Source organism: Acanthaster planci, linkage group LG02 (genome assembly GCF_054643075.1).
Source record: "Acanthaster planci isolate LZ-2023a linkage group LG02, COTS_SCS, whole genome shotgun sequence".
NCBI classification, from domain to species: Eukaryota; Metazoa; Echinodermata; class Asteroidea; order Valvatida; family Acanthasteridae; genus Acanthaster; species Acanthaster planci.
The window spans coordinates 34,689,085-34,713,772 of record NC_141778.1 but is presented as its reverse complement, the minus strand read 5'-3'; the positions used below and the strand labels follow the sequence as shown (position 1 = coordinate 34,713,772).

Sequence of the window (24,688 nt, the reverse complement as noted above, 5' to 3'; positions counted from 1 at the left end):
CATCCTCGTGTCGTGTAAAATGGAAATCCGCAGTACGCTCCATTTCATGCTTCCAGGGCAATGCCGACGGCCAACGTATATCGCTTATGTACCAATATTCATTTGCCGACCGATGCTCTATTTGCCGACTTGAATTAATTATGGGGGGTGCGGCACCCCTACACATACCCTGGTCGCTACGCTCCTGGGTCACGTGCGAGTCATGCTGAAGCTAAATTTTTCAACCTTATACGTACCCGTGTCGGTGTTGTGTCATGCAGTTTCACGCACGAACAGGAACAGATAAACTTGAACGGTGGCGTAAATCTGTGTTTGAAATTGGGGGGGATGGGGATGGGGAAAGGTGGGCGGATGACTTGCCCGGGTATGGAAATTTGAAAAGGGGGTTACCATATACACTGTGTAGGTGCAATGTTCATGATGAAGATGAACGTCTGTAATGTGTATCAAATTCATGCAGAATCTTACATCAGAATAATGTATGGCTTTTTAAAATTGCTTTCCCTTTTAGTGATATTGGAAACGTTTTGGTCGTTTGGAAATCCAAACATTTTTCAAGACAAGCTTTGATTTTGTTTTGTTTTTTTTTGTTTTTTTTGGGGGGGGGGTGATTCAATAGAGCCCACACCCCACCTCTCAAGGGGGGGGATATATCTCCTACCCCGGGATTTACGCCCATGACTTGAATACTGAAACTGTCTATTATCTGAAACATACAATTTCGAAGTCAGGCTATCAGAATTGGACGTATTATTTGTTTCAGGGACATCTTGAGTCAGTTGAGAATTACTTTATTCAGGCATAATGATGTTGACACGACCCTTTTTTGCACCGTTAGTTTATTTCATGATTTTTTTGGGGGGGGACTAAGGTAGAAAAAGGACTAATTGGGTAAAACAAAGAGGTGAAGTTCAGTTTACTTCATTCAGAGGCTAATAGGTGTACGCAGTTTGATTTTTTTAAAAATCAGTGGTTTATGCGGATATTCAATAATGAGAATTTTCGTCGTCACAGAAATGCCCCGTCTGTCCGCTGACGCCCCGTGACGGTTGGCAGCTGCAATAAGTGGCCCTAGCGGGCTGACAATTTGAAACTTGCGAATAAACATGTAGCAGATCAACATTCATGTGCAACCGGAGCGCAGGGCCCGGCCAGGTGTGCACTTTGGAAGGAGAGGTTTGACTCCTTTTGGAGTTTCCTGAATTGCAGGCTTCTTTGAAATTTTACAAAGATGTAAATCTTGTTTGCAGCATGAAATACAAGTTTTTCTTTGTTCGCAAAGTTGAGAAAGTGCAGGTAAATGCATGTTCCCAATGTCAAGGCCTTGGCGGCAGGTCCCTTTTTGCAGGCCCTTTACTATAAATTTCTCTTGTTCAACGTTCTTTTTAATTTTGTCCTATAGTCCCGACAGCCGTCAAATAGGGAGGAAAGACAGTATACCGAAGGATTTAGTAACTTCTTATTTTCAGATAGGTCACTTCGCGGCTGTGCCCTGTGGCAGCGAGTTCAAATCATTGTTCGATCGGAGCGCGCATGTGACCCAATTTGTAAGCGTCGATCTCATAACAGTATTACTGATTCGCATTTTGGTGAGGTCCGTAAACTGAAATAGCACGTACGTAAGCATTATGCTTAATGTGATTGAAAGGGTGTCGCAAAGACACTCCCCATGTATCGTAGGTCAAGCAACTCGGTTTCGGTATAAAATAGGGAACTAAAACTGTGCTGGAATTATCATTCTCATCAATTGGTTCAGACCTCCGAGGAAATCAAGGGAAGGATATAATTGGCTTATTTTAAGTTCGCTGACGTCATATGTTTACATCAGCTGTCCAATCATATTTTTCCTCTATGTTCCGTAAACGTTGCTCTCAAGAGCAAGGATTTTTCATATAGGTGTATTTTAATCTCCCGTCTCTGAGGAGTTCTGACCCAAATCTGTCGTCAAATGAGATTGTCGTCTCCATCGGCATGCCTTGAGAGATTAAAGCTTACTTTACGAAGCATTCCCACGTGAGTGGCGCATTTGACCCTAATAAAGGTTGAACTGTACTCCAGATCTACAAACTACCTGTACTTGTGTGTGTGTGTGTTTGCTTGTGTGTTTGTTTGCTATTTTCTTTCTTTCTTTCTTTCTTCACTGACAAAATAATATTGTGAGACAAGCGGTTTTTTTCAGATTTGTAGTGTACCCTTCAGTACATACCTTGATTAGATTTTTGTTGCAAATTTAGGAATTTTACAAAATTTGGGATTTTTTTTCGATATGGTCGCTCTGTACCTTTATAGCGAGGAAAGTATTTACTATAACACAGCATTCCGGGCGAAACAAAACATCCATTAGCATAGTTATCACAATGCTTCAACCCAAAAATGTCCGTAAACCGAACATACGATGTCATTCCGTTATCCAGAAATAAGATACGAGGCTATCATACAAGGTGCTGTGGTTCAAACGTTAAAAAAAATGACTCCAACTTTCGCTTAGTTTACAATAGGAGCAGGTACACAATATAGTTTTGATACATCGAATTCACCATATGGTTTGGATTTCCAGCACTAAAGTTAATTGCTTATTAAAACTGGTTTAATACTCTATTTTCGTCATTCATGATTTTCCCGTGAGTGTTCTCTTCCATGTGAGGGGAAGAACCTTCAACCTCTCTCAACCGATCGCAATTTTCCACTAATATCGTAAGTCACGCCTGGTGCCCAGCGTGTAATAAGCCCTCATCAATTTTCTGCACCCTTTGTATAGGCATTTAGGTCTATGTATGGGGCATTACTCTATTCAACACCATGATGATGTTTTCTTCCGCTGAGTTCAGTCCCCTGGTCATGCGGACCTGGAGCATGGGTAAGGCACATGCTCCTACTGGGTCTTGGGAATGAGTTTGTGAGGTTGAAATGCATCCAGGACGCAACAGCGCATTATGAGGATGCAGCTGTCGCGTTAACCATAAAATAGATTTTTTTAATGAAAAAAACGTATGTAACAAATGAATAATGTTGGTATAAATTGCATGAGTATTGCACAAGCCATTATGGTCTGACGTCAGAACATTAATTGCATTTTCAAATGTATTATTCTGCAATGTAAATCAGAGATTGGGTTTAAACACTGTACAAACATAAAACTTATTGTTCTGCTGATTTTTCTTTCCCTGACCGGTTTTTACGGGGACCCTTGCACGTGGATCGTAACTGGCTTCCCCCTTATAACACATTTTAGTATTCACCGCATGCAGATTTAGGTGAAGTTAAAGCGTGTGTATTGTAAGCACTTCATATTCTTGCATGATGCAAACAGCACCGTTTCAAGACATCCAATTTGACAATGTACCGACAATTTGCATATGGTTAAAGCATCATTGCTGTAATTGGCGATATTCCGATACTTCAAAAACTAGCAGAGTTATGTTGTTGAATATTGCAGGGTCTGTGCGGCCTTGGTGTGCATCTTTAACGTTACCAAATAGCTGATGTTGATGATGGATGTGCTAATATGATGTATATTACATATCCGGTGCACATCACTAGTCAATTTTGTAACAGTTTAATTTGTACCGACATTATCAAGTGTTGAATTAAGCTCCATATACGGGGATTTTGTTAAATTAGTATGCTGTTTTAAACTCGCGAGAAATGTGACAAATTCAAAAGAATCAAAACATACACCCAGCTCAAAGTTTGCAGTCGCTCAGGGACATAAATAGAAAGAGCAAAACAACTTAGAACTTGCACCATATTCGAAATGAGACATCAACCCACTTTAATATTTACAGAATCTGACCCAGATACGAAAGTGCTGAAATTTTCAAGAGCACATTTCTTCCGGACCATTAAGTATCGAAACGCAACGTGAAAAGTTGTATTTTTGGCCATCTTTACGCCTTGTGTATTAAAACGTCTCTTTTTCTTCTTCTTTGTATTTGGTAGTGACCTAGAAAAGATGTAATGGAGGACATTGCCCGCAGCTTTGAAACACATCATCAGTGCATACTTTAGCATGCAGCTTCTGGGCCCAACATGATGATATGGTGAGTATTTGAAGTATTACTACAACGCGGAATATCTTGGACGGCATCATTACTTAACGAAAGCCCTTTGGCAGTGTTGTCACTGCATTCTTCCTGTATGATACAGTGTTGGACTAAATATTTCGCAAAGCAAATATTCACACAGTTAAAGGTGAAGCAGGAGATAAACATTGGCCCTTTAATGTTTATTTACTGTATGCAGGAGGCACTCTCATTCATAAAAAAAAGCTTTGTGCTACATAAGATACAATAATGTCCACCTGAATCCGAAGACCCACCGCTGTAAAGTCTTTTAAAGCAAAATACCACTGCCAGAAGCATGCCGGTAATACATAATAATAGGTACCTGGATTATCATCTTCAGCATCATGATGTCGTTCTGTGAGCATAAAAGAAGTAAAAAAGTGAAGTTCGGTCGGGCTGGCTGGCGTGGTGAAGTGGATACGAGAAAGGATCAGTATTGAGGATAAGATGTCTGTGGTTCGAATGCACTCCTTTTTTTTCTCTCTCTCTCATTGTGTTCTTTTTTAAAGTCTGTTTTCCGTTGGAAGAGATCAGTTTAGAAAGCTTATTCAATATATTATATTCAAGTTTGTTTCATGCAAGGCAAAACGCTCACTTCAAAGCGTTATCAGCTTGAGCCTCGCTTATATCCCGTCTACCATATCACATAATACCATAACAGATTATTGTTTTGGCATTCGGAATATTGGCATTTTGCCATAAAAGCCTCGTTTATTAATAGCAAGAGATAGTTCGAGGATGTGATGTCAAGTGCTATGGTCTTTTGTCAGTAAGTAGCTTGATGAGTTTCAATGACTATTTCCTTCTCTCTCGATAGGTAATAAGGCTTCTAAGGATCCATTTTGAGGACCGACGTTTAAGAGTAAATAGGGTGAATTTTAAGAAAATACGTGATTTTTTTTAAGTTGACCAAAATCATTGTTTGAGATGAAGCTGTTGCTTTAGAACCGATGAAGTTTTTTTGCACATACCTATTTAGAATGCCTCCATGCGTGTGTAATAACGTTAAATGGTTTTCTTCCTGTTTTCGCTTCTTTTTAGGAAAGTCGACTCCGGGGAAGTCTTTGAATTATCCTCAGATTTGAAGCTGTTCTACCAGCCGATACCGACAGGCAGAGTAAGGCCTGAGTACTGTTCTCCTCTATAGTATGCCTACACAGCCGAGTAAATATGCACATCCATCGATAACACACAGGCTGCAGGTAGGGAAATGCCCGGGAGTAAACACAGTATCTTGCCGGGGTTTCTGTTGACATCTTCCAGTCATTCTCGTTGGGGGGGGGAGAGTAGATAGAGGCAAAACAACCATCTCGCTAGACTCGGGGGTGGGGTATACGGAAAAGATTAATGGCTAGAGAACTGATTAGAGCTGCATCACGCGTTACAGTGTCACCGTCCTTCGTCAGTAAAGTTGATGATGAAACCTGATAGGGAGCCAGTAGTAGTTTGTAGCTATATCCCATCGGCGCCCTGTCTTTGCTTGCATCGTATCGCCGTAAGGAACATTCTAGCCTCTTTCGGGTAAATGGTCAGGGGTCGAATATTCTGAATACACGCCGAATTAGTGCAGGTTAGGCCCCCATACCATCATATTCAAAGCCAGGCCCAGTGTCTTTATATGGTGAATGCCGGTGCACGATCTGCTCAGTGGAATCATTTATGTCTTGATATCATTTTTAGTTTTTTTTCAACTGAAGTTGCAAAGTGATACCACATGTCCTTGAAAATGGCATTCTGCCATGCCCAGTATCGTGAAATACTTTTCTTGTAATCTTTTTATTTCCCACCCAAAGTGCAGAGATGTACATAAAATGTCCCGCTGACATGCATCCTTTTAAAGACATGTTGGATGAGGAGCACTCGTTCTCCTGCGTCAAACGACATTTTAATAATCAACACAGCGGGTCTTCAGGATTTTGGCAGAGGAAATGGAGTCATTTAGCCCAGGTCGTCGCGTGTCTGGTCCGTCCAATTTTAATTCAGGCGATCAGTCATGTGGTGGGTTATGACCTCATCGATATGCGGGATTATTACGCCAGACAAGGCCCGGATAACAGCATTGCTGCTTATCATGAGCTGCGTACTTTACCCGTAGAATTGATGCCAAAAATGCGACATGATTAACAAGGGACCTAACATGCCTCTCCAGCCTGAGGCACCTTAATTTTCAGTTAATTCTTAATTCTTCGCTCCCTGTAGTCGTTGATTGAAAAGTGCAAACGTACCATGAACGCGTGGCCTTGTATTAGCCAGGAGCAAAGGGACCTTTTTCAACCTTACTGCCTGATCGAAACTCAGAAGTGTAGTGCAGTAAAAAATTACATCATGTATTCGGAGAAAATAAACATTGGAAGATGTTGTGACCCAAGATATATCAAATTAACTTAACTGGAAGCAAGCAGGCTAAAGTATATCAAAGCTTTCCGCCAGTCCCGCTTCACAATTTCAAAGCTGCGGATAAGAGTGTCCATTAAATCACCCAAAATTGACAGTGGGAAAACAGGTTCACACTTTAGAGACAATGTTCGATATACCACATGTATCCTAAATCTTAGTTATAAGTTGTTCAAAAGTGACATTGTTGTACCGACCTACTATCTTAGGTACTTCAACTTCACCCCCCCCCACATGCAGTCAATCTATGTCAGCCTGCTGAAGGAGGTGTATACAGTGATAATAAGCATGGTTGTTGTGAGATTCTGGATTGAATAAAAATTGCATGAAGGACCTACCGAGGGAAAGACGAGAGCTGCCACTCCTTCGCTTAAGCTCCTCAGATCCAGCTTCCTCCTGCTGACAGGCTCATCTTTTTCATCCATCTCACTGGATATGGACATGAAGGAGGCGGTAGACATGTCCGGAGACAGAGACATGCTGGATTGTGTCTGCGTCGGCATCTCCTCCTCGGGGGAACACTCAGACATCCCCGACGTCTTGCTCATCTTACTGCCCATGTAGCTACACATGCTTTCCGAGTTCAGAGCTACTAATTTCGGAACAGAGATTGTTTCTGGGCAACTCGGATGGGTCCAAGGGGCAACTCGGATGGGTCCAAGTTGGTGCTGTTTTCTTGCACTCTTTATTTTAGTCTGGTACTTTTCTGTCCGAGCAGTCTGCTGAAGAGGATTTGGGGAATTTTTGTGCTGTCTTGCCCTTTACCCACTGGCTCACAGAGCAATGATAAGATTAAATGATACCTTTAATAGTGGGAGTCGCGAAAGCCACTATCGCTTTCATTCCGATTAATAGCGCACGGGATGAAACAAATGCTGCACTGTACACAAAGGTGAGAAAGGCAACAGGAATGCCCTACACATGCGCGATAGGACTATGGGTGGATGTCTTAGTTTCTTTTCACAAGTTTATGTCATAAATCAGAGTTGGTATGCTTGATTAGTCTACGTACGAGCTGCATTCAGCAATAAAGACATCCAAGGTAGAAAGTCTGACAGGCCTATATCCATATGTACACACTTGGAGCACCGCTAGCGGGCAAAATTTTCGTGCGGCGTCCAGGCCATAATGATGGCTTCAGTGCTGTGTTGATGCCGACTGACAGTATACTAACCATAACATCATACACTTTCCCGTGCCAAGTGCACTCTGTGTGCTGTATATGTAGTGGTATAATACACGTGCATTGCTTCGAGTACCGGTATTACATATCATATAAGCAATAAATATAGTCTTACTGTTGGGGCGTTCAATATAGTTGTCGGGTAGGCTGGTCACGCAGCACTCACGATCCCATAAACACCGCTGCACCTTCTACATCCACGCACAAGCACCGTAGATGGCCGTTTATTAAATGGGTAAGAATTATGCACTAGCAGGACTAGTGAAATGCGAGGCGGGTATAGGCTCAGTCTTTCCTCCGTGAGACCAGGTAATCTTGAGGCTTATCCTTCATGTCGTTGAGCAGCAGGGTGTCCGTCTCCGAACACCGATAGGGATTCACCGCGCACGCCAGTTTTTTTTTCTCTGCTCGGTCCACGCACGAAGCAAGGATCATCATATACCCCGCCGCGACGTCGCTTCGCATCTCAAGGCCGCACACGAACTTCGCACCGAACGGACAAACAAAACTCATTACCTCCGGCCACAGAGGGCGTCCTTCAGAATATAGGCGGGAAAAGTGACGAGGAAGGAATTAATGAAACAAGGGGAGTATGGAGAAGGGGCATTAGATGATACCGCTATATATTGTTGTTATCTAGTATTCCGTCACCAGTGACATGCAGTCGTCATTGGACCATGCTATACAGATGGCCTACATGGAGGCACAATAACTTGCAATACACAGTTGGCGAATGGCCGCCCTCTTTCTTTTTTTTTAATATTCATACTTGCCCTCTTTCTCAAATCCCCCCCCAATAAAAATTCATATTTTTCAAAGCTGATGAACCAAAGCAGGATTTTTCGCCTGGAAAAATGTCTCGCTTGCGTGCAAACGATATTGACTTTTCGATTTCTTAGTGCTCATAATGACTGATTCGAAACGGTCCTTGCCGTGCCATTAATAACAACTTGACTTTAAGTTAGTGTTGTTCGTGCCTAGGGCAAGAAAGTACTGGAACAGTAAACCTACAGTTTTTTCCCAAAGTATAAAGATTTTGTACTTTGAATAGACACGTCCCAGCTGTGTGTAGAGTAGGTGTGAAGGCCAAGCACCTGATTGAGGTCATTCCTTTTTCTTTCTTCCTGAATCAGTTCAGGTTTGCTGAGGCATGTTTTCATAACAAGCAAGGAGGTTGGGCAATTGCTGCTTTACGGGAATAATATACCTGACGGAGGTGGTTGAAATCGATGTGAAGTAGACCAGTAAAAAAAAAAATCGATACCAAATGGGTGAATTTTGCCATTTAATGCACGTGTTTAATTTTACAGGGCGACTTTCTGATGAGAATAACGGGTTTAAGGCAGTAGCATCTCGCTTGACTTCTTGTCGTTCGTTCCATTTGTATTTTCCAACAAAAGGGGCCGCACGAACATTGGAATTTCGTGTTATCTGGAATACCAGTGTCTCCTTTAAATGTTAAGGATTCAAATACAATTCCAGTGTTTTAGTGAATGTTATTTCAAGCAAATGGGCTAGTGTTGTCATGACATTCTGCAAAACGGAATTTTAGAGCGCGTTCTTTTGTTACTTGACGTACCTTTGAATGAGCCATCATTTCAATTCAAGTACACAGTGCGTCATCGATCATGAGCTGTGTGTTATCTTAATTCAGTTTAGCAGTGGACGCGTATTACTGGAATATTGTGAGAATGAAGACCCTCTCGGGTGCTTATTAGTGAGTTATACAATTCTGTGGGCTGATGTTCTGCCTGACAGAGATATATGAGCATCAAAACTTCCATTCTGGTTTGTTCATTAATAACTCCGTTCGCTTTGGAACGATAAGAAATGATTGCTGTACTTGAGAAGTGCTTGGTAGTCACATTATGTTCCTCTTTGGCAGCAGTACTACTCGTGCTAAACGACCTGTCAAAACGAATAACCAGCCCATCGTGAGCGGTTTTCTCATCAGTCTGACGGCTGGCATTGCTACGTTACCACGTCACGGGGAATGACATCCCTGATGTTGTTGATGCTTAGTTTAGCTCTTACTCTGCCGGAATGAGTGAGGAAAAACAGGCAAACTGATACAGACTTTTCAGCCATCTTTCTGAAGGGTTTTCGTAAAGCAACCTAAGTCCCATTTGAAGTTTCTTAGTAGCTAAGACAAAACCTTTTTACAACGTGATATCTTTGTAAATAGTTGGAACGCACTCTACGGGCGTCACAAAAAAAATGTTGAATCCACAAGACACTGTCTAAAGGAGGCAAATCTTCCATACTCGTAAAACAACCTAACCTAACTGTCTGAAGGAGGCAAATCTTCCATGCTAGTAAAACAACCTAACATTAGAATCATCCTTGACTAGTTTACTATAGTAATCTGGAAGCTGTTACTTTGCTCTTTTGTAATATTATTGAGTCAGCAGAGTGAATGAACTATGCCCATAGTTTCAATTAGAAGAGAAAGGAATTATGGCTAGAAAAGAGGAAATGCTTTCATTCTGTTGGCACACGCTGTAAGTAAGAAAAATTGACAGAAGATCGTCTACCTGCGAACAGCTCTCATGAAGGACTTTTGCAGCAGAGTCTTCTCAAAGTGAATAGAGGGGGGTACGCCCGTCAGGTGTTGGAATGAATACAAACACGTAACCATATTAGCCACAATAAATTGATGCAGATACCAAGATACGTTCATTATGGTCTATGGGCAAGAAGCGGCACCGGATGAGATGGGTTTGATGATTGTGCATATGAGAGACGTCTGGTTGATTTGTGAGGTCGGTTAATCTAGGCCATCTCAACGAGTTACATCATGTACCTCTGGCAATGACCCAATCTTCTATCATACTTGAAAGAAACCGCGTCATCCGTGCAGAGCGTTCAAGTTTAGGCAAAGTTCTTGCTCACTTTGCAGCTTGGCGAGTTGCAATTGAGGCATTTTAAGGGCGCCGACAGTTCTGTTCGCATGTAAAACTAGAGGTGGGTAAATTAATTACCGCTTTAGCAAAAGTAAAGGAGTTGCTTCTGTGCATTTTTCAACTTAAATGTCTTCGGAACTGAATCTCATTCTATCCCCTACTTACAGTAGCATCGAAAATGATTGGAACTGTCCATACCCCTCAGTGGATGGAGGAGTGGTGTGTTGTTTTTGTGTTTTGTTCATGTTGTTTGAATTGGTGCAAAAATCGTACATACCGGCACTGTTTTCAAGGGCGGATCTAGGATTTTCCGAAAGAGGGGCGCAAAGTTGGATTCAGATGCGAGCGTACAGTGGGAAGCCCGTAGTTACCGTGAAAATGCAATAGGCCTTTCTTAATATTTATGCAAATTTTGTTCGCGGCAACTTAAAACGAGGCTGTAGGGGACTCGCGCGTCACGGTTGCTGTAAACGGAAGGGATCTTTCCATGGTTCCCGAGATAACCTTCGGGTTGTTGGAGGATTTCGTCAAAAAGGGATCCAAAAGCATTGGAGAGCAACAGCTTGGTAAAGGATCCAAGTATTTTCAGAAGCCTAAATTCATAATCTTAAGGATAAGCAGTTTATTAACGGTATTGTATCTGGAACTTTTTGCTAACGTTGCATGCATGCACCATTTATGTCTTGGCCTGAACGGCCGGTTGTCGCCACAAGCGAGCAGTTTGAAGACTTTTTTCTCAGTGGGTTACATTTAATGACTGGGCTATTTCCTTTCCTAGTTCAGAATTCTATAGATGCTAATTCGAAAATTACCGACGTTATTTCATTATGCTAGGCGCGATCAATCACGGAAGAAGGAAGAGACTGGATCCATTGGACTGCACCAAGGTGCAATAATGTGTATGATGTAGGGCCAGTGAATACGATTTTTATACAAATATCTTAAGTGGCCAATGATGTCGTTTCAAAAGTCAAAATCTCCCTTGTATAAGTGGCCCCTCGTCTCGTTTGATCTGAACAATCCACTTTTTCTGCAGGATCTTGTTCTTTGAAAATCGATGAAAGCTAGTTTCTGGCGACGATCTTCGTTGTGATTGCTACAACACGACACAGAACAATTCTTCGCCGTGTTCGCCGACAGCGCGGACACGCTTTGTTTTCGGTTCCGGTGCACAAACTTTGCATATTAATAAATAAAGGTCTATGGAGCCAATGTAAAATTCATCGCTGTGCAGGTGGTTGCGGGGTGTGTGCCCGGTGCGCAGCCCTCTAAATCCGCAATGGCTTTCAGTAAGAAATCAGTGTGCTAGTGTTAAAAGGTGGGGTTAACCTATTCAAAACCGATAATAACATTATTCATGCTGGTTGATTGTGAGAATTATCTTAACAAAAAGTTTAAATCGTTATTTTTTCGGTATACACGGCTTTTTGTTTCTTGTCATCTAATATCCAACACTATAAGTTTGGAATTTGGCGCTGAAATGTTCAGCATCAAATAGCTTGGAAACGCTTTGTGCTCTCAGCTCTGTTTTCTGGTTCAGCCAAAGCATACAATTTCCTTCTTAATGGTGGTCCATCATTCAAGACCCCTTCCAAGCATCTCTAGCAGGACAAATCAAGTCTCAGTGGAATATCTTGTCGGATCCTTTTTCCTAGGTCCATTTGACTAGTTTTTGTGTAAAATCCAGAAACCCTTTCATCCAGCTTATCTTAGTCATTACTCTCACCGTTCTGCGAACGCTCAAACCAAATAAGCTGGACAACACCCATGATTTCATTTGACTTCTTTTCAACTGCACCACATCCAGGCACCAAATCTTGTTATTTTTTCGCCTGTCGTCCATTTCTCTTCCTGAAACCTTTTTACATTTACTTTTATTGTCACTGTGTTCAGGTCTTATGAAGCTGCTGGTTTCTCTGCTTGCACATCAGGCTTCAGGAGCACGCCTCTTGAAGCAGAAAAGGCTGCGATGGCTCTAGTTTTTGAAAAACTTTAGCCTCCATTATTTTTTTATATTTTTGTCTCTGGTGTGTTATACATATTACTAATCTGACGCTCCTTAAAAGTGTCATATCGATAAATATTCAACTTAAATGAACGAAAAGGGAAAACATGTTGTTTATCACTTCACAAAAAGTGGATCGTTTCTGTCATTTTGTGGAGCATTTCACAAACTTGATTGAAAATGCCTTACATTTTCAATAATCACCACCTGGAAGGATGGATCGCAGAAAAGAAATGTACCCCCGCAACCAGCATTGCCTGAACCACATCCATCGTCACCCCTGCCGGAAGCAAAAGTCTAAAGAGAAATCTTATTTGACATCAGGCATCTAGGTAGTACTATAGCAAATGTAATTAATCTTAGCTGAGGTTTCAATTAAAAGAGTTGGCGGGGGTCGATGCATCCACCACAGGCTTGAGTTGCTAATTTGCCCGGCGTTGATACACCGAATGATCGTGCCAGCTGCGCAGTATGTACGGGGCCGCTGACAGGCCGCTGACGGCGGGATCCGTGTTTAATGACGACGCCTTTTTACAAGACTGCGAAGTTACATCACCTGTTTATTCACATCATTGGCCACAAAAAACCCCAAACAATAACAAAAAACAAATAAAGAAACCTTTTTCCTAAACAAAGTAATACGGTAATAACCAAACAGTCGTCCTTAAGTTCTATCCCGCATCTTGTTGAAGGGTGAGGGGCAATGTTTTCCTTTGTTACCCGCCCATATATAAATACTGGAGAACAGATTACAATTGATAAAAATCTGAACTGTTCTAAATGGACCTTATTAACTCTTAACTCCTTGAATGAAATAGCATGTAGCTGTGGGAGTTAAGTTTCTTCCTCGCATCTTACTGAGCTGTATACACCTCAATCCTTCCTAACTTCGGCAATAGTCATCTTAGCCATTTTTATATGCCATGGAATAAAGAAGGACTAACCAAGACTTCGTAGAAAAGGTCGACAGGCAGAAAAGGTCGACTCTTTATTTATGTTAATGGTCGGTTAAGGAAAACTGTGAATGCGAAGGAATTTAAGCTGAAGTTTGTAACTAAGTTGGATGGGGAGAATTTATGTGTTAGTAGCTGGGGCAGGTATAGAGTACCGAAGTGAATACCAGCGCGTGAACCAACACGCGCGCGTACTCCATTCGTTTACCCTGCTTTTTCTAGTTCACAGTGACGTCACACTTCGGTACTCTATAGTCAATGGGGGCGCTGGGATGATTGAGATGAGTTTGTAGAAGGCATGTGATATAATTATACCATCGCTGCGCGCTTTTCATTTGCCCAGCAAGGAGTCCCACATCTGTCTCTTAATTTAATCTTGCCGTATCTTATCTTCAGCGTTGTCTTGCGATATTCAGGAATGCGTACACGCGTGGCCTTATGACGCACAACTGCAATTAATTACATTCGACTTGGGTTACACTGTCAGACGGATACGCTTGGTTAAGCTAAAGATCTGTCTAAGATCGAAGACGAAACTTCATTTTCATAATCACTCGTTGAAAAAAGATTCCAAGATCTGATGCTTTATAATTTTTGCCACAAGTATGGGTAACTAAGTATACCTTTAACAAAATTAAAATGTACAACTTACCTGTGATTATTTATTTATTTATTTTTTTATTTTTTTGAAGGTTGCGAACAAATTTAATTCGTCAGTCCTAAAACGCCATATTGCATTCCCTCAACTTGATATACCACGCAGATTTGTCTCACAAAATACCTGCACAGTGTTCTGAAATGGTGGGCGCGGTCGAGTACGAGTCGAGGGACGCCGGTGGAAGGAGAGCGCATGTGCGCTGACTTAACCACAAGCAAGAAATCTTGATGGCATTAAAGCGCATGCGCGCTGACTAAATAAAGAAAATCGCAAACAAATTAATGCGCATGCGCGTGCTTATCGCGCATGCGCGTCGTTTTTTTTTTTATTGCGCAATCTGACCAGAATCTTTATATATTAGTTCCGAACACTCATAAGTAAGAAGAGCGTGTTGGCCTAGTGGTAGGCACTGTAGCGCTTGGCACTATAGCAGTGGAACTGGAGGTCCGGGTTCGAATCCTACCTCGGACAAACGAGGATTTTTACTTCTTTTTACTTCAATAATATCATTGTAAAAAAGCGTAAAAGTTCTATTTTATTTTATTTATCTTGTTCCCTAGACAAGCGCCACGGAACTCCGACCTAGCGCAGGTTTCCCTGCCTCGATCGTCTGTCCCGAGCGGGAATCGAACCGGGGGCCTTCTGACCAGGAGGCAGTATCTCTACCGCCTCCGCTCTTTGGGTCCCCGAAAAACTAATGCTCGTCCCATATATTTATCTATGAGATTCAACACAGCTGAAAGAAAAAAAACATTATCTGGGAAGTGATTCGAATTCGGGTTTCGCGACTAGACCTCCCAAGTCTCACCCCCAGGCCACTGTTGCATCGTAATTCGGCCTCGAAACCGCGATCTCTAGACTTTCTGAGCACAGATAGAGATGTACATGCTGACACGTCCGATTTCGCCCTCAGAACTTACGGATGGGGATTTCGTGTTAATTGTGGGGAACCCGGTGCAAGGAAATAAATAGCGCCACAAGCTAGAAAGCGGAGAAGAAGACGAGAGCTTGGAAAAGGTTGTCTGGTCTACTGTTTATTTTGTGGATACCATACTCTTTTCTGGAAACGGATGTATGCGTACACGGTGCTGCTTTATACACAACTGTTTTTTGGTTAAGTACAAATCTGCGATGGCCCTGATTTTTAGCATTTTAAATGTTTAAAATGTTTACACTGCTAGGGGTAACTTTGCCTTAGGTTTTTAAACCAAATTTGCAACAACAAATTTACAATATATGACTGATGTTCTTGAAACTCACAATCACTTCACATAAAATACAAGGTTGTAAAGACAAACCCCTTCTTTGCCCTAGCCATTATTAATTTTCCAAGGCTAATATCTACCAGGAATTCTTCTTCAGTTCCTTGAATTTTACATATTTGTTTGTGGTAGTAAGGCACCTTAGATCATTATTACATTTGCTTTCTCTCTCTACAAAGAAACCTCATATTCAAGATAAAGTCAAGATAATGTGTGCTTGTTCACGAAACATTGAAGTACACATAATGCAAATAGATTATGTGTGCAACCAGACAGGATATAACCTTCACATTCCGAGCAAAATTACAAGCTAAGAACACCATTCTAGCTATAGTTTGTGATACTCAATTTAGTTCACATTAACCTCATATCACTCCACAAAATGGATGAAATCAGCAACAGAATAAAATTTCATGCTTTTTCAAGAAGCAGTTCCTTTGGGTAGCAAAGTAAAAAGCGGTTCAGGGTGATGTGTCTTTAGTGTAACACAATTTAGTGTAACAGCAACCATCTTTGTACATACGGTTGCACCTGGTATGGAACTTCAGCGATGATTAGGCACGAGCATGATCGGATATCTGCCTTCATTATTTTAAGTAGTATTGTTTTACTGGCATAGACAATTTATGCATGGAAAGTCATCCAAACATATCAAACACTGCATAGTGCTGAACACACTTTGCTTTGGTCAAAGCTATCACTAGTTGGAATCAGTTTCTCAAGTGTTCATTCCATGCATACATTCACTATCACACAAACTCTAAGTATTTATACATGGAGCACAATTCTTTTTCTCAAGATGTATTTTTGCGTTAAGGAGATGTCAATTTATATAACGGGTTTGGGTAAGCTTGTGAGATTTTTTCGCAAGCTCTCGGACAAGCAGTGAGCATACAGTGCTTATTAATATACGTTGGGTAAGGGCAAAACCCGTTATATAAAGCACAGTTCTTAATATTTACACTTGAACTATTAATTTTTACATGCACACTTTTATTTGTAAAACTGTGATACAGAAAATAATTACCAATTCCATAATTTCAAAGCATTTTTGCACTCTATACATTGCGTAATTTGAAGTTGCACACCTCACACATGATTGAAAATCAAAGTATGCAAGCTTTATGAAGAATTTCAAGAAATCAAGTAAGGTCACACACACCCTTAGATTAAACCAGATTTTTAGGTTTTTTAAGTGTTTCTGTTCATTTCAATTGGATCAATGTACTGCTGTATCACACACTACCTTGAAACCACTTGCTAATGAAATTTGTGACCAAAAAAAGAGGTAAAATCTTCTATGGGGGATTATTCATCTTTTTGACTGAGGAAAATGTGATTTATCGGCCATATATGATTTTGATTTTGGGAGGGTAAATCTTGGATAGAAATAGTTAAAATGGCGCTTAAATGTCTTGTTGACATAAATGTCCAGAATGATGCACTCAAACCCTGCAAGTATTGCTATTTGATATAGCGTGTAGATTGAAGATTCTCAAAATATCACTTTCATTGACAGAAATAACTACCACTCATCAGCTGCCAAAGAAATTGATTTGCTTTTACTAGAAATGCTAGATGTCACTGAACCAGACCTTTTGAACTTTGACCCCAGGCTTGACCTTGAACTAATGCTGGAGGCTGAACCAGGTCGTGACCTAGGCGGAGTCGGTAGCATAGGTGTAGGTAAGATGGCAGGTACCTCAGCAGTTTTTCGCATGTGGAAGAGTTGGCTGCTTTCATAATATCCCTCTGAAAGCCAGAAACATTGGATCGGGTCCACATTATTCGAGCTGCACAAAAGACAGGAGATATGAAATACTTAAATGTAAAAACTAAAGATATTCAGCATCAATGCTGGGTCCACATGTAAAGAGAATACCATTAGTTAACCATTTTACGCAATGAAACTATGACATCTTGGTGACTGTATTGATAACTGCTACTTTTATTATTATTATTGAATGGTTTATTATATCAGTCTTCTCGCCACAAACGCGGAATTGTGTAAGACTGTGTCAATAAATAAAAATACATTACATGTAATTAAAAAGGATATACAAAATCATCTTGACAAATAATATTATAAAATAAGATACAAAATTATACTTAAACTCAAAATATAATTAAGTGAGATTAATACACATTTAATAAAAATAAATCATCATGATGATTACGTATGTTTAACACACAAAAGGTTAAACATGTGAGGGAAATAATACATGTGAGGGAAATAATACATGTGAGGGAATTAAAACTGGGTGGGATTGAAAAGGTAAATATTGGGGTAGTGTGGGACGAGGGTGTCAAAAATATGGGGAGGGGGGATGGAGTCGAGGTAAGTAGGGTTGGGGTGGGATTGGGTGGGGGTGGGTGGGGGGAATACAGTGTTGGTTGGGATGGGAATTGAATCAACAGAAAAAATATATTTATTTATATGAGACAATTCATATAACCACAGTTTTAAAATACACACATATTCGACAATGCAAAAAACCTCTACACAATCACATGGATCAGTTTCATAGATTTAATTAAGATAAATAATTGGATTGCACTGTTCTTAAATCTGTTTGTTTTGCATCTTGGTTCGGATACTAATTTAGGACTGATGTAATATTCTACTATTCAGGATGCTGAATGGGATGCGACGTGCTCATTTCCTCATTAAGTGCTTAGCAAAATCTAAGGGCAAAGTGATCTACCACGGTCAGTCAAAGATTCTAATTTGACTGAGTATAAACCATCATCGTAATCATTATAATCGGTCCCTAACATTAATTTAAGGATACGTTTTTGAATTTTTTCCAACTGATTTTGTTGCCGATTTGTGATTGCACCATTCCACACCGAGACTGCAGTCTCAAGTAGGGGGTGCAGGTACCCTTTATAGACAGTGATTGAATCTTGAATTGGGAATCTGTGGCCCTTTAAGACAAACCATAAGAAATATGCTTTTGGCCCGTTGAAGTAGTGTATTAATTTGAGTGTCCCCATTCCTGCTGGATGTGAACCCCTAACAATTTAACCGGTCCTGTGATTGTTCAAAGACTTGATCATTGATGCATATTACAGGTGATGCTGGAAGGCTCCTTCATAAAATTAATTTCCATAGTGGTGCATTTTGTGGGATTCAGAGACACATTACTATTTCGTGACCACTGAACCAAATCATTTACAGCCTCTTGAAGAGTAGGGTGTTCATGGATGTGTTGGGTTTCAATCAAGCTTAAACCCGTCACACTATTTCCAATGGTATATGCAGTCATTGGAATCCTGGCAGGCAATGTTAAAAAGAGCAGAGAACACAATGGGGACCAATTTTGTCCCTTGAGGAACTCCGGCGTGCATAGGTAACCCAGTCAGATGTTAAGACCCCTATAGTGCACACACTGTTTGCGGTTCATGAGGGAGTTTGAAATTCATTGATGGGTTCACATTCAGATCGATCAGTTTCTTTATGGCAATGTTGTGATCGATTCTGTCGAATGCCGTACTATAATCAGTCAAAACCAGAGTGGATGTTGCTTTCCTGGTTTCGGCATGTTTGTACAAAGTATGCAATAAATCTATCAAACAATGTGTAGTAGATAAACCTTTTCTATTTCCAAATTGTTGATCATCCATATCAGTTTTCAAGTCTTTCACAGTCCATTTAGCAACAAAACCCTCAAGAATTTTAGCAAAATGGTCCGTGCACCCTATTGGTCTTAACTTGTCAACCACTGCTGGAGAGCTTTTGGGGATGGGGACGATAATAGCTTGTTTCCAAACATCAGGAACAATACCAAGTTGAAGTGAAGTATTAAAAATATGAGATAGGGGGGTGGTCAACTCACAAGCAAATTCTCAAATGATACGGACTGGAATATTATCTGGACCACCAGACTTGCTGCACTTTATGTGTGAGTTCACGATACACATCCCAATGTTGGACATATGGGAGGGGAGATTAGGAGGGACAATAAGCTGGTAACTGGGCTGTATCAAGGATTGGAAGATCTTCAGCTACAGAAGCAAAATGATTATTGATGCTATTTGCTATTGCATTTGCATTGATTGGTTTGTCCTCCCAATAACCATAAGTAAGAAGTTTTATCTGAAGATACCATGCAGCAGGGTCCGATGCTTTCAAGCTTTTAACTCTTATTGTAATAGTTATGTTTGGCGCTATATATGGTCATCTTAACCTTGCATTGTAAATGTTTCCAAGTGCGATGATGAAATGCCACTTGTCTCTGTTGAATGACTTTCTTGACCTCTGGAGTCATCCATGGTTTGTCACAAACATGAAGTTTAGTAATACGTTGTGGAAAATGGTGATTAATTGCCGAGTTTAATACTCTGTAGAAAGCATTACACTGATCATTAGGATCATCAGCCAGCATCACAGGAGCCCAGTCATACTGACAAATCCATGTTCCAAAACATATGTCAGAATCACGCAATGGTCTGGTTGTGCGTGATTTAGTTGTGTTTTTGGAACGATGATAAGTCTTTAGCGGAGACCAGACTATGGAATTGTGATCACTGCTGGCTATGGGTGATTTGATTAATGGTTCAGCATAAAAGTCAAACAAATTTGTGACAATTTTGTCAAGATTCGTATTGTCTCTTGTTGGTTAATTAATGATTTGCCTGAAGTGGTTGCCACTGAGGAGCTGGCTCAAATTTAGTTGATTAAAGTCTCTGACAATGACAAAACCAGCATCTGGATGATTACTCATAAATTTGTCCATAGTCTCATTGATGTGATCAAGGAGACAATCTGCTACTGAACTCTGAGGGGGGTAGTACACAACAGCAATGATGATATGTGACACTGATCTAGGAAACCGTGATGGTGGGACTTTAATCCAAACAATTTCAAGGTCCCCTGGGATTTCGACATGAAGTTGTTGCAGATTTAGATGATGTTTATGTCCCCTTTTAAAATAGGTAAAACTCTCCTAAACTTGTGCAGGTCTTCCCGAGTTTTTGCACTCTAGTCAGAATCACAAAATTTTGAGATTAACACCTGTGATTACTTGGGGGATTTGAGCTTTGAGTAATCTGATCACTAATGCAATAATCTCAACCACTCAGCCCACTGCCAATGTTAACAGGATAATGATGCAGTGTGATTTTCAAATACCTTACAATGATTTTGATTTTGTTTTACCTTGATCCGTCACAGAACTCCACCACTAACTTGTTGCCTTCAACCGCAGTGATTTTACTAGGTAGGTAATATGTCATGTTAACAGCGCTGGCCATGGCGAGGACATAATCACCGAGAGCAAAACGTTGACGACGTGAGAAGGCACCAAAGATGTGCTTGCAGTGTTGCTCGCTTGTCATATCATCTGGCCACTCCACAACAAAATACTGCCCTCGGTTGATGCGTTCCTTAACGGTGGCTATGGGAGAAATTTAAACAAAAATCCCAAATCTTCCCTTTATTTTTCAATGTCAAAGAAGCATGTGAATAAACACATAGCCTTGGATTAGTATTTGGCTGAGAATGGCTGCTTAATGATTTGAAATGCTTTCAAAAGACTCGATTAGACAGAAATATACTTGGTTATATCTTCATTTTGATTTATAAAATGTTTTGAAATATATAATGAGAAAACTGCCGCAAACTACTGACTGCATGAACCTGAAATGTACTCAAAAAGTTGTAGGGCATGTCGTTGCAGTCCAGCAGAATTGTTCTTCAATGGAGCCAGTAATGATTGCCTCACTCACCTAAATAGTAGACACCATCCTCATCTCTCCTAGCAACAGCAGGGTGCCCCACCCAGCGATCTTCCCCAACCAAGATGGCTTCCTTGACCTCCTCATGGCAGTCTGGGGTCACATAGTACATCTCCTCCCTGGGTACGTCTGCAGTCTCTTCATCGTAGAATTCCACCTGATACCACAGATCCTGCAGGACCTTGGTAATGATGGCTGGACCGTAGCGGAAGGGGTGGCCTGGATGCAAGGCAATGGCGTTATCTCCTTGCTAGTAGGTGGGGAAAAAATAAATCAAATAACATTGACAGCGTTGTTGGAGGACAGTGCACTCAAGACTTTAAGATTTCATATCATTTGAAATGTAGTTTATTACCAAAGATCTGTCACATTTTTATTTGACACTTCTTGCTGACTTGGGAAGTCTCCCCTACTTGTACAATTTAAACCCTTTTGAAAATGGACTTTTCAGGAGTATTTTTTTGGGGGGGGTCTTACAGATCTTGGAGATAAACTTCTTAACAACATGTCTTTATAGAGAATTAAGCTATATCCTTTTACCAGTTTGATTATGCACACATTACCTAGTGATGTACACATCTTTTAAGCTTTTTTTCAGTTTTTGCAAAATATAATACTAAAGTAACAAGAAATGAGAAAGCTTGCACTTTTTACAAAGGGAGCAATGTTTGGACATTGCTGTGTGCCTTTACCTTTATCACCCTGTTTCCATCATCCTTGTCTGTCAAGATGTACTTGGTAGACACCTTCTGGATAGTTTCATTGCTGTCTTCAACATAAAACTCTGAGTCTTCACTCTTAGAGTTCACTGTTCCTAATGGTCAAAGGAAATTGAGAAAAAAAAATGAAAAGCTTGAAGAATGATGTTTGTGGATTTATTTAGGCATATAAATGACAGTAAATACATGTATAGAAAAATATCTCAGTTTTAATAACTCTGACTGCAACATTCAACAGGAAAATATAAAAGGAGATATTTTTGGCTACAGCAAGGCTTTTGCCTCTCTGTCTGCAAATATCTTTTTAAAAATTCAGCTTTGTTTACAATAATGGAAAAATTGTTCCATGACATCCAATGAAAGGAGTAGAAAGGCCATTTGACTGATACCAAAGACAAACAATAACATTACTGTGTATATCATTCCACTCTCGTCAGTGTTTCACTTTTTGAAATAAATTGATTAGATGATTACCCAACAACTTTTTACTCATTGGTAAACGTGAAATTCTGTTCATAATGGTATTATTGTGCCTGTATAAAATGGAACCCTTTTTTCTTTTTACTATAAGTTCATCAGAATTTTTGATCACGGAGGAATAGATTTACAGAGCAGTGATTTACACAGTGACCAATGCAAATTTTAAGCGTGAAATCAAACTTTAAATCGTTCACATTTGTCTTAATCATAACAAGATGAATGGTAAAACTGTTTTGCAAATGAAACCATTTAGTGTGTGTGATACATTAAGGCAACACCTGCCTTCATAGCAAGGACTCAGGCAACCAAGCTGTCACAACCAGGTGACAGAATCATCAATATTTAATGGAACCCATTTGCAGGCTTGAATAAGTGAAACATTAGAATGAGAAGTAGAGAGGCATAAGTGAGGCTAAATTGCCAACAATTATCAGGAGAAGGGGAAAACTGGCAAAGTTGCTTCAGTATAAAATTAGGCTGGTGTCACTTTGGTTCAACACCCACACTGTGGTAATTACCGCCCTCAGACATTTTACTCGTGCTCAGATAATTTTGCTCCGACATGGGAATAACCCCTCATATCTGTAAGAACTGATTTTGCCCTTCTCTTTTAGTGTTCTCCATGGATAAAAAAATACCTCTGTGATGGTTTTATAAGAGAGGAGTCACTGAACAATTTACACTGCCAACTGGCTTGGGATAGATGTGTATATGATCTGTATAACATTGCCACTGGAAGTGTCAACATTATCTTTATGAATAAGTCAGTAGCTGAACATGGTGAATGAGAGGTTAATGATATAGAACAAATATGTAACCCGAGGCCGAAGATTTCGTGTGTGAGGACCAGTGAATAAAACAAAGAAAGTTGAGAATTGAGCCAGTCACTGAATGTAATTACTCACTGATAGTATTTGGATGAGCAATCAAGTTAAAAAGGCATGAATCTTTTTTTCTTTTCTTTGAAAAGTGAGTGTTAAAACTGGATTCTTATTATCTCATCATGCATTGATGTGTTTGCTTTATTTTTTTATATTTTTTAAGTTTGTACTAATCTTGAAGCCTGTAATTAATAATGAAGATTGTTTGTTTTGTCCATTTTTTGTTTACAATATTTGCCCAGTACATCAATGAATGGATTAAATATCATGTCAAAACAATCACAAGTTTCTTTTTAGTTTTATTTGGGCAAACACGTCACGATTTACCATTTTCTATGAAAGTGTTTCAGTGGTCACTTATTCTTTCAAAAGGAGAAAATACATCTTAAACTTCTTAGCTGTTTGGGGGATTTGGATTTTCTTTTAGGTTGAAACCTGAGAGACTTACCTCTATAGAACCAGCCATCTTCAGGAGACTGAGCCAAGACTTCATCGCCGATGTCAATCTTTCTCTTGAAGTCAGCTTCATCTACTCCATCATCATCATCATCCCCAGCCCGTGCAAGCTCCATGGCACCATCTGCTTCCCCATCCACAGCCTCATCTTTGCCCTTGTCTTCCTCCTCCTCTTTCTCTTCCTCCTCAGTTCTCTCAGCATCTTCATTAATGCCCCCTGCACCCACTGCTATCTCATCCCCATCCAGGCCTGTGGAACAAATATATTTCAGATATATTCCCACTGAATAAATTATGCTGCTTACCAAAGCACATTGGCATAAGGGTCATGAGAGTAACAGAAGCTTCTCCCCGCCCCCCAAAACGGTTAATTAAAACTATAAACAAACAAGCAAACCTGTCAACACAAAATTAAATTTGTGACAAAAGACTGCCTCCAGAGCAAAGACAATGACAAATTAGGGGACTGGCGTTTAGAGCCTGAGAGTTCAGTTGGTAGAGAACTTCCACAGTATTCAACAGACTGTGGGTTCAAATCCCACTCAAATGTTTCACTTAACGGTGCTTTTTTAGACTGTTAGAAAGAAATGAAAATGACCTTTTCTTTGTCATGGACATGAGTAGTTAGACTATCAAAACTGTGTCTCTTTAATGAAAGCATTCTACTTTCAGATTTATATTACGACTGGTTATTTTGTAACTGAATGACTTCCTTCTTGGTGGTTAGGCCTTGTCCCTCTCATGACTATTAAATTAGACAGGCCACTGATGATGAATTCATTACCTGCTTTGTTTCAAACATAATCAAAAGAGCATTTCAAATCAGTTTGTCTGAAACAGAACATTTTTTGCTCAGTTGAGAACATTTCTATGCAACATCCAGATGTTGTGGGACATGTGCAGATAGAAGAACCATGCTGAAAAAATATTTCTATAAAATTAGCACTGAGGAAATTTGCACATGTATGTTGTGCTTGAGAGTTTTAAAAAA

At 40.2% G+C, this 24,688-nt stretch overlaps 2 protein-coding genes and 1 long non-coding RNA gene across 6 annotated transcripts in view; 1 reads left to right on the top strand and 2 right to left on the bottom strand.

Moving 5' to 3' along the window:
• gucy1a2 (guanylate cyclase 1 soluble subunit alpha 2) overlaps nt 1-7,092 on the bottom strand; it is a 44,017-nt gene extending 36,925 nt beyond the window's left edge. Inside the window, exon 1 of the mRNA XM_022243231.2 lies at nt 6,797-7,092. Within this exon, the coding sequence (XP_022098923.1) occupies nt 6,797-7,030 (234 nt within the window). The 5' untranslated portion in view covers nt 7,031-7,092. The remainder of the gene's footprint in view (nt 1-6,796) is intronic.
• Nucleotides 1-23,520, top strand: part of LOC147800179 (uncharacterized) — a 62,404-nt gene extending 38,884 nt beyond the window's left edge. For 2 of the 4 annotated variants that reach the window (XR_015428335.1, XR_015428337.1), the window contains exons 4-6: nt 3,940-5,266; nt 20,599-20,644; nt 21,186-23,520. This is a non-coding gene — a long non-coding RNA (uncharacterized LOC147800179). Of the gene's footprint in view, nt 1-3,939; nt 5,267-14,618; nt 15,178-17,037; nt 17,109-20,598; nt 20,645-21,185 lie in introns of those variants that run through there. The other 2 variants (XR_015428334.1, XR_015428336.1) reach the window with 2 other exon arrangements.
• Nucleotides 15,169-24,688, bottom strand: part of LOC147800178 (von Willebrand factor A domain-containing protein 3B-like) — a 40,678-nt gene continuing 31,158 nt past the window's right edge. Inside the window, exons 27-31 of the mRNA XM_087149042.1 lie at nt 23,690-23,947; nt 21,854-21,975; nt 21,153-21,411; nt 20,584-20,821; nt 15,169-17,215 (exon numbers count right to left, since the gene is read on the bottom strand). Of these exons, the coding sequence (XP_087005168.1) occupies nt 16,948-17,215; nt 20,584-20,821; nt 21,153-21,411; nt 21,854-21,975; nt 23,690-23,947 (1,145 nt within the window). The 3' untranslated portion in view covers nt 15,169-16,947. The remainder of the gene's footprint in view (nt 17,216-20,583; nt 20,822-21,152; nt 21,412-21,853; nt 21,976-23,689; nt 23,948-24,688) is intronic.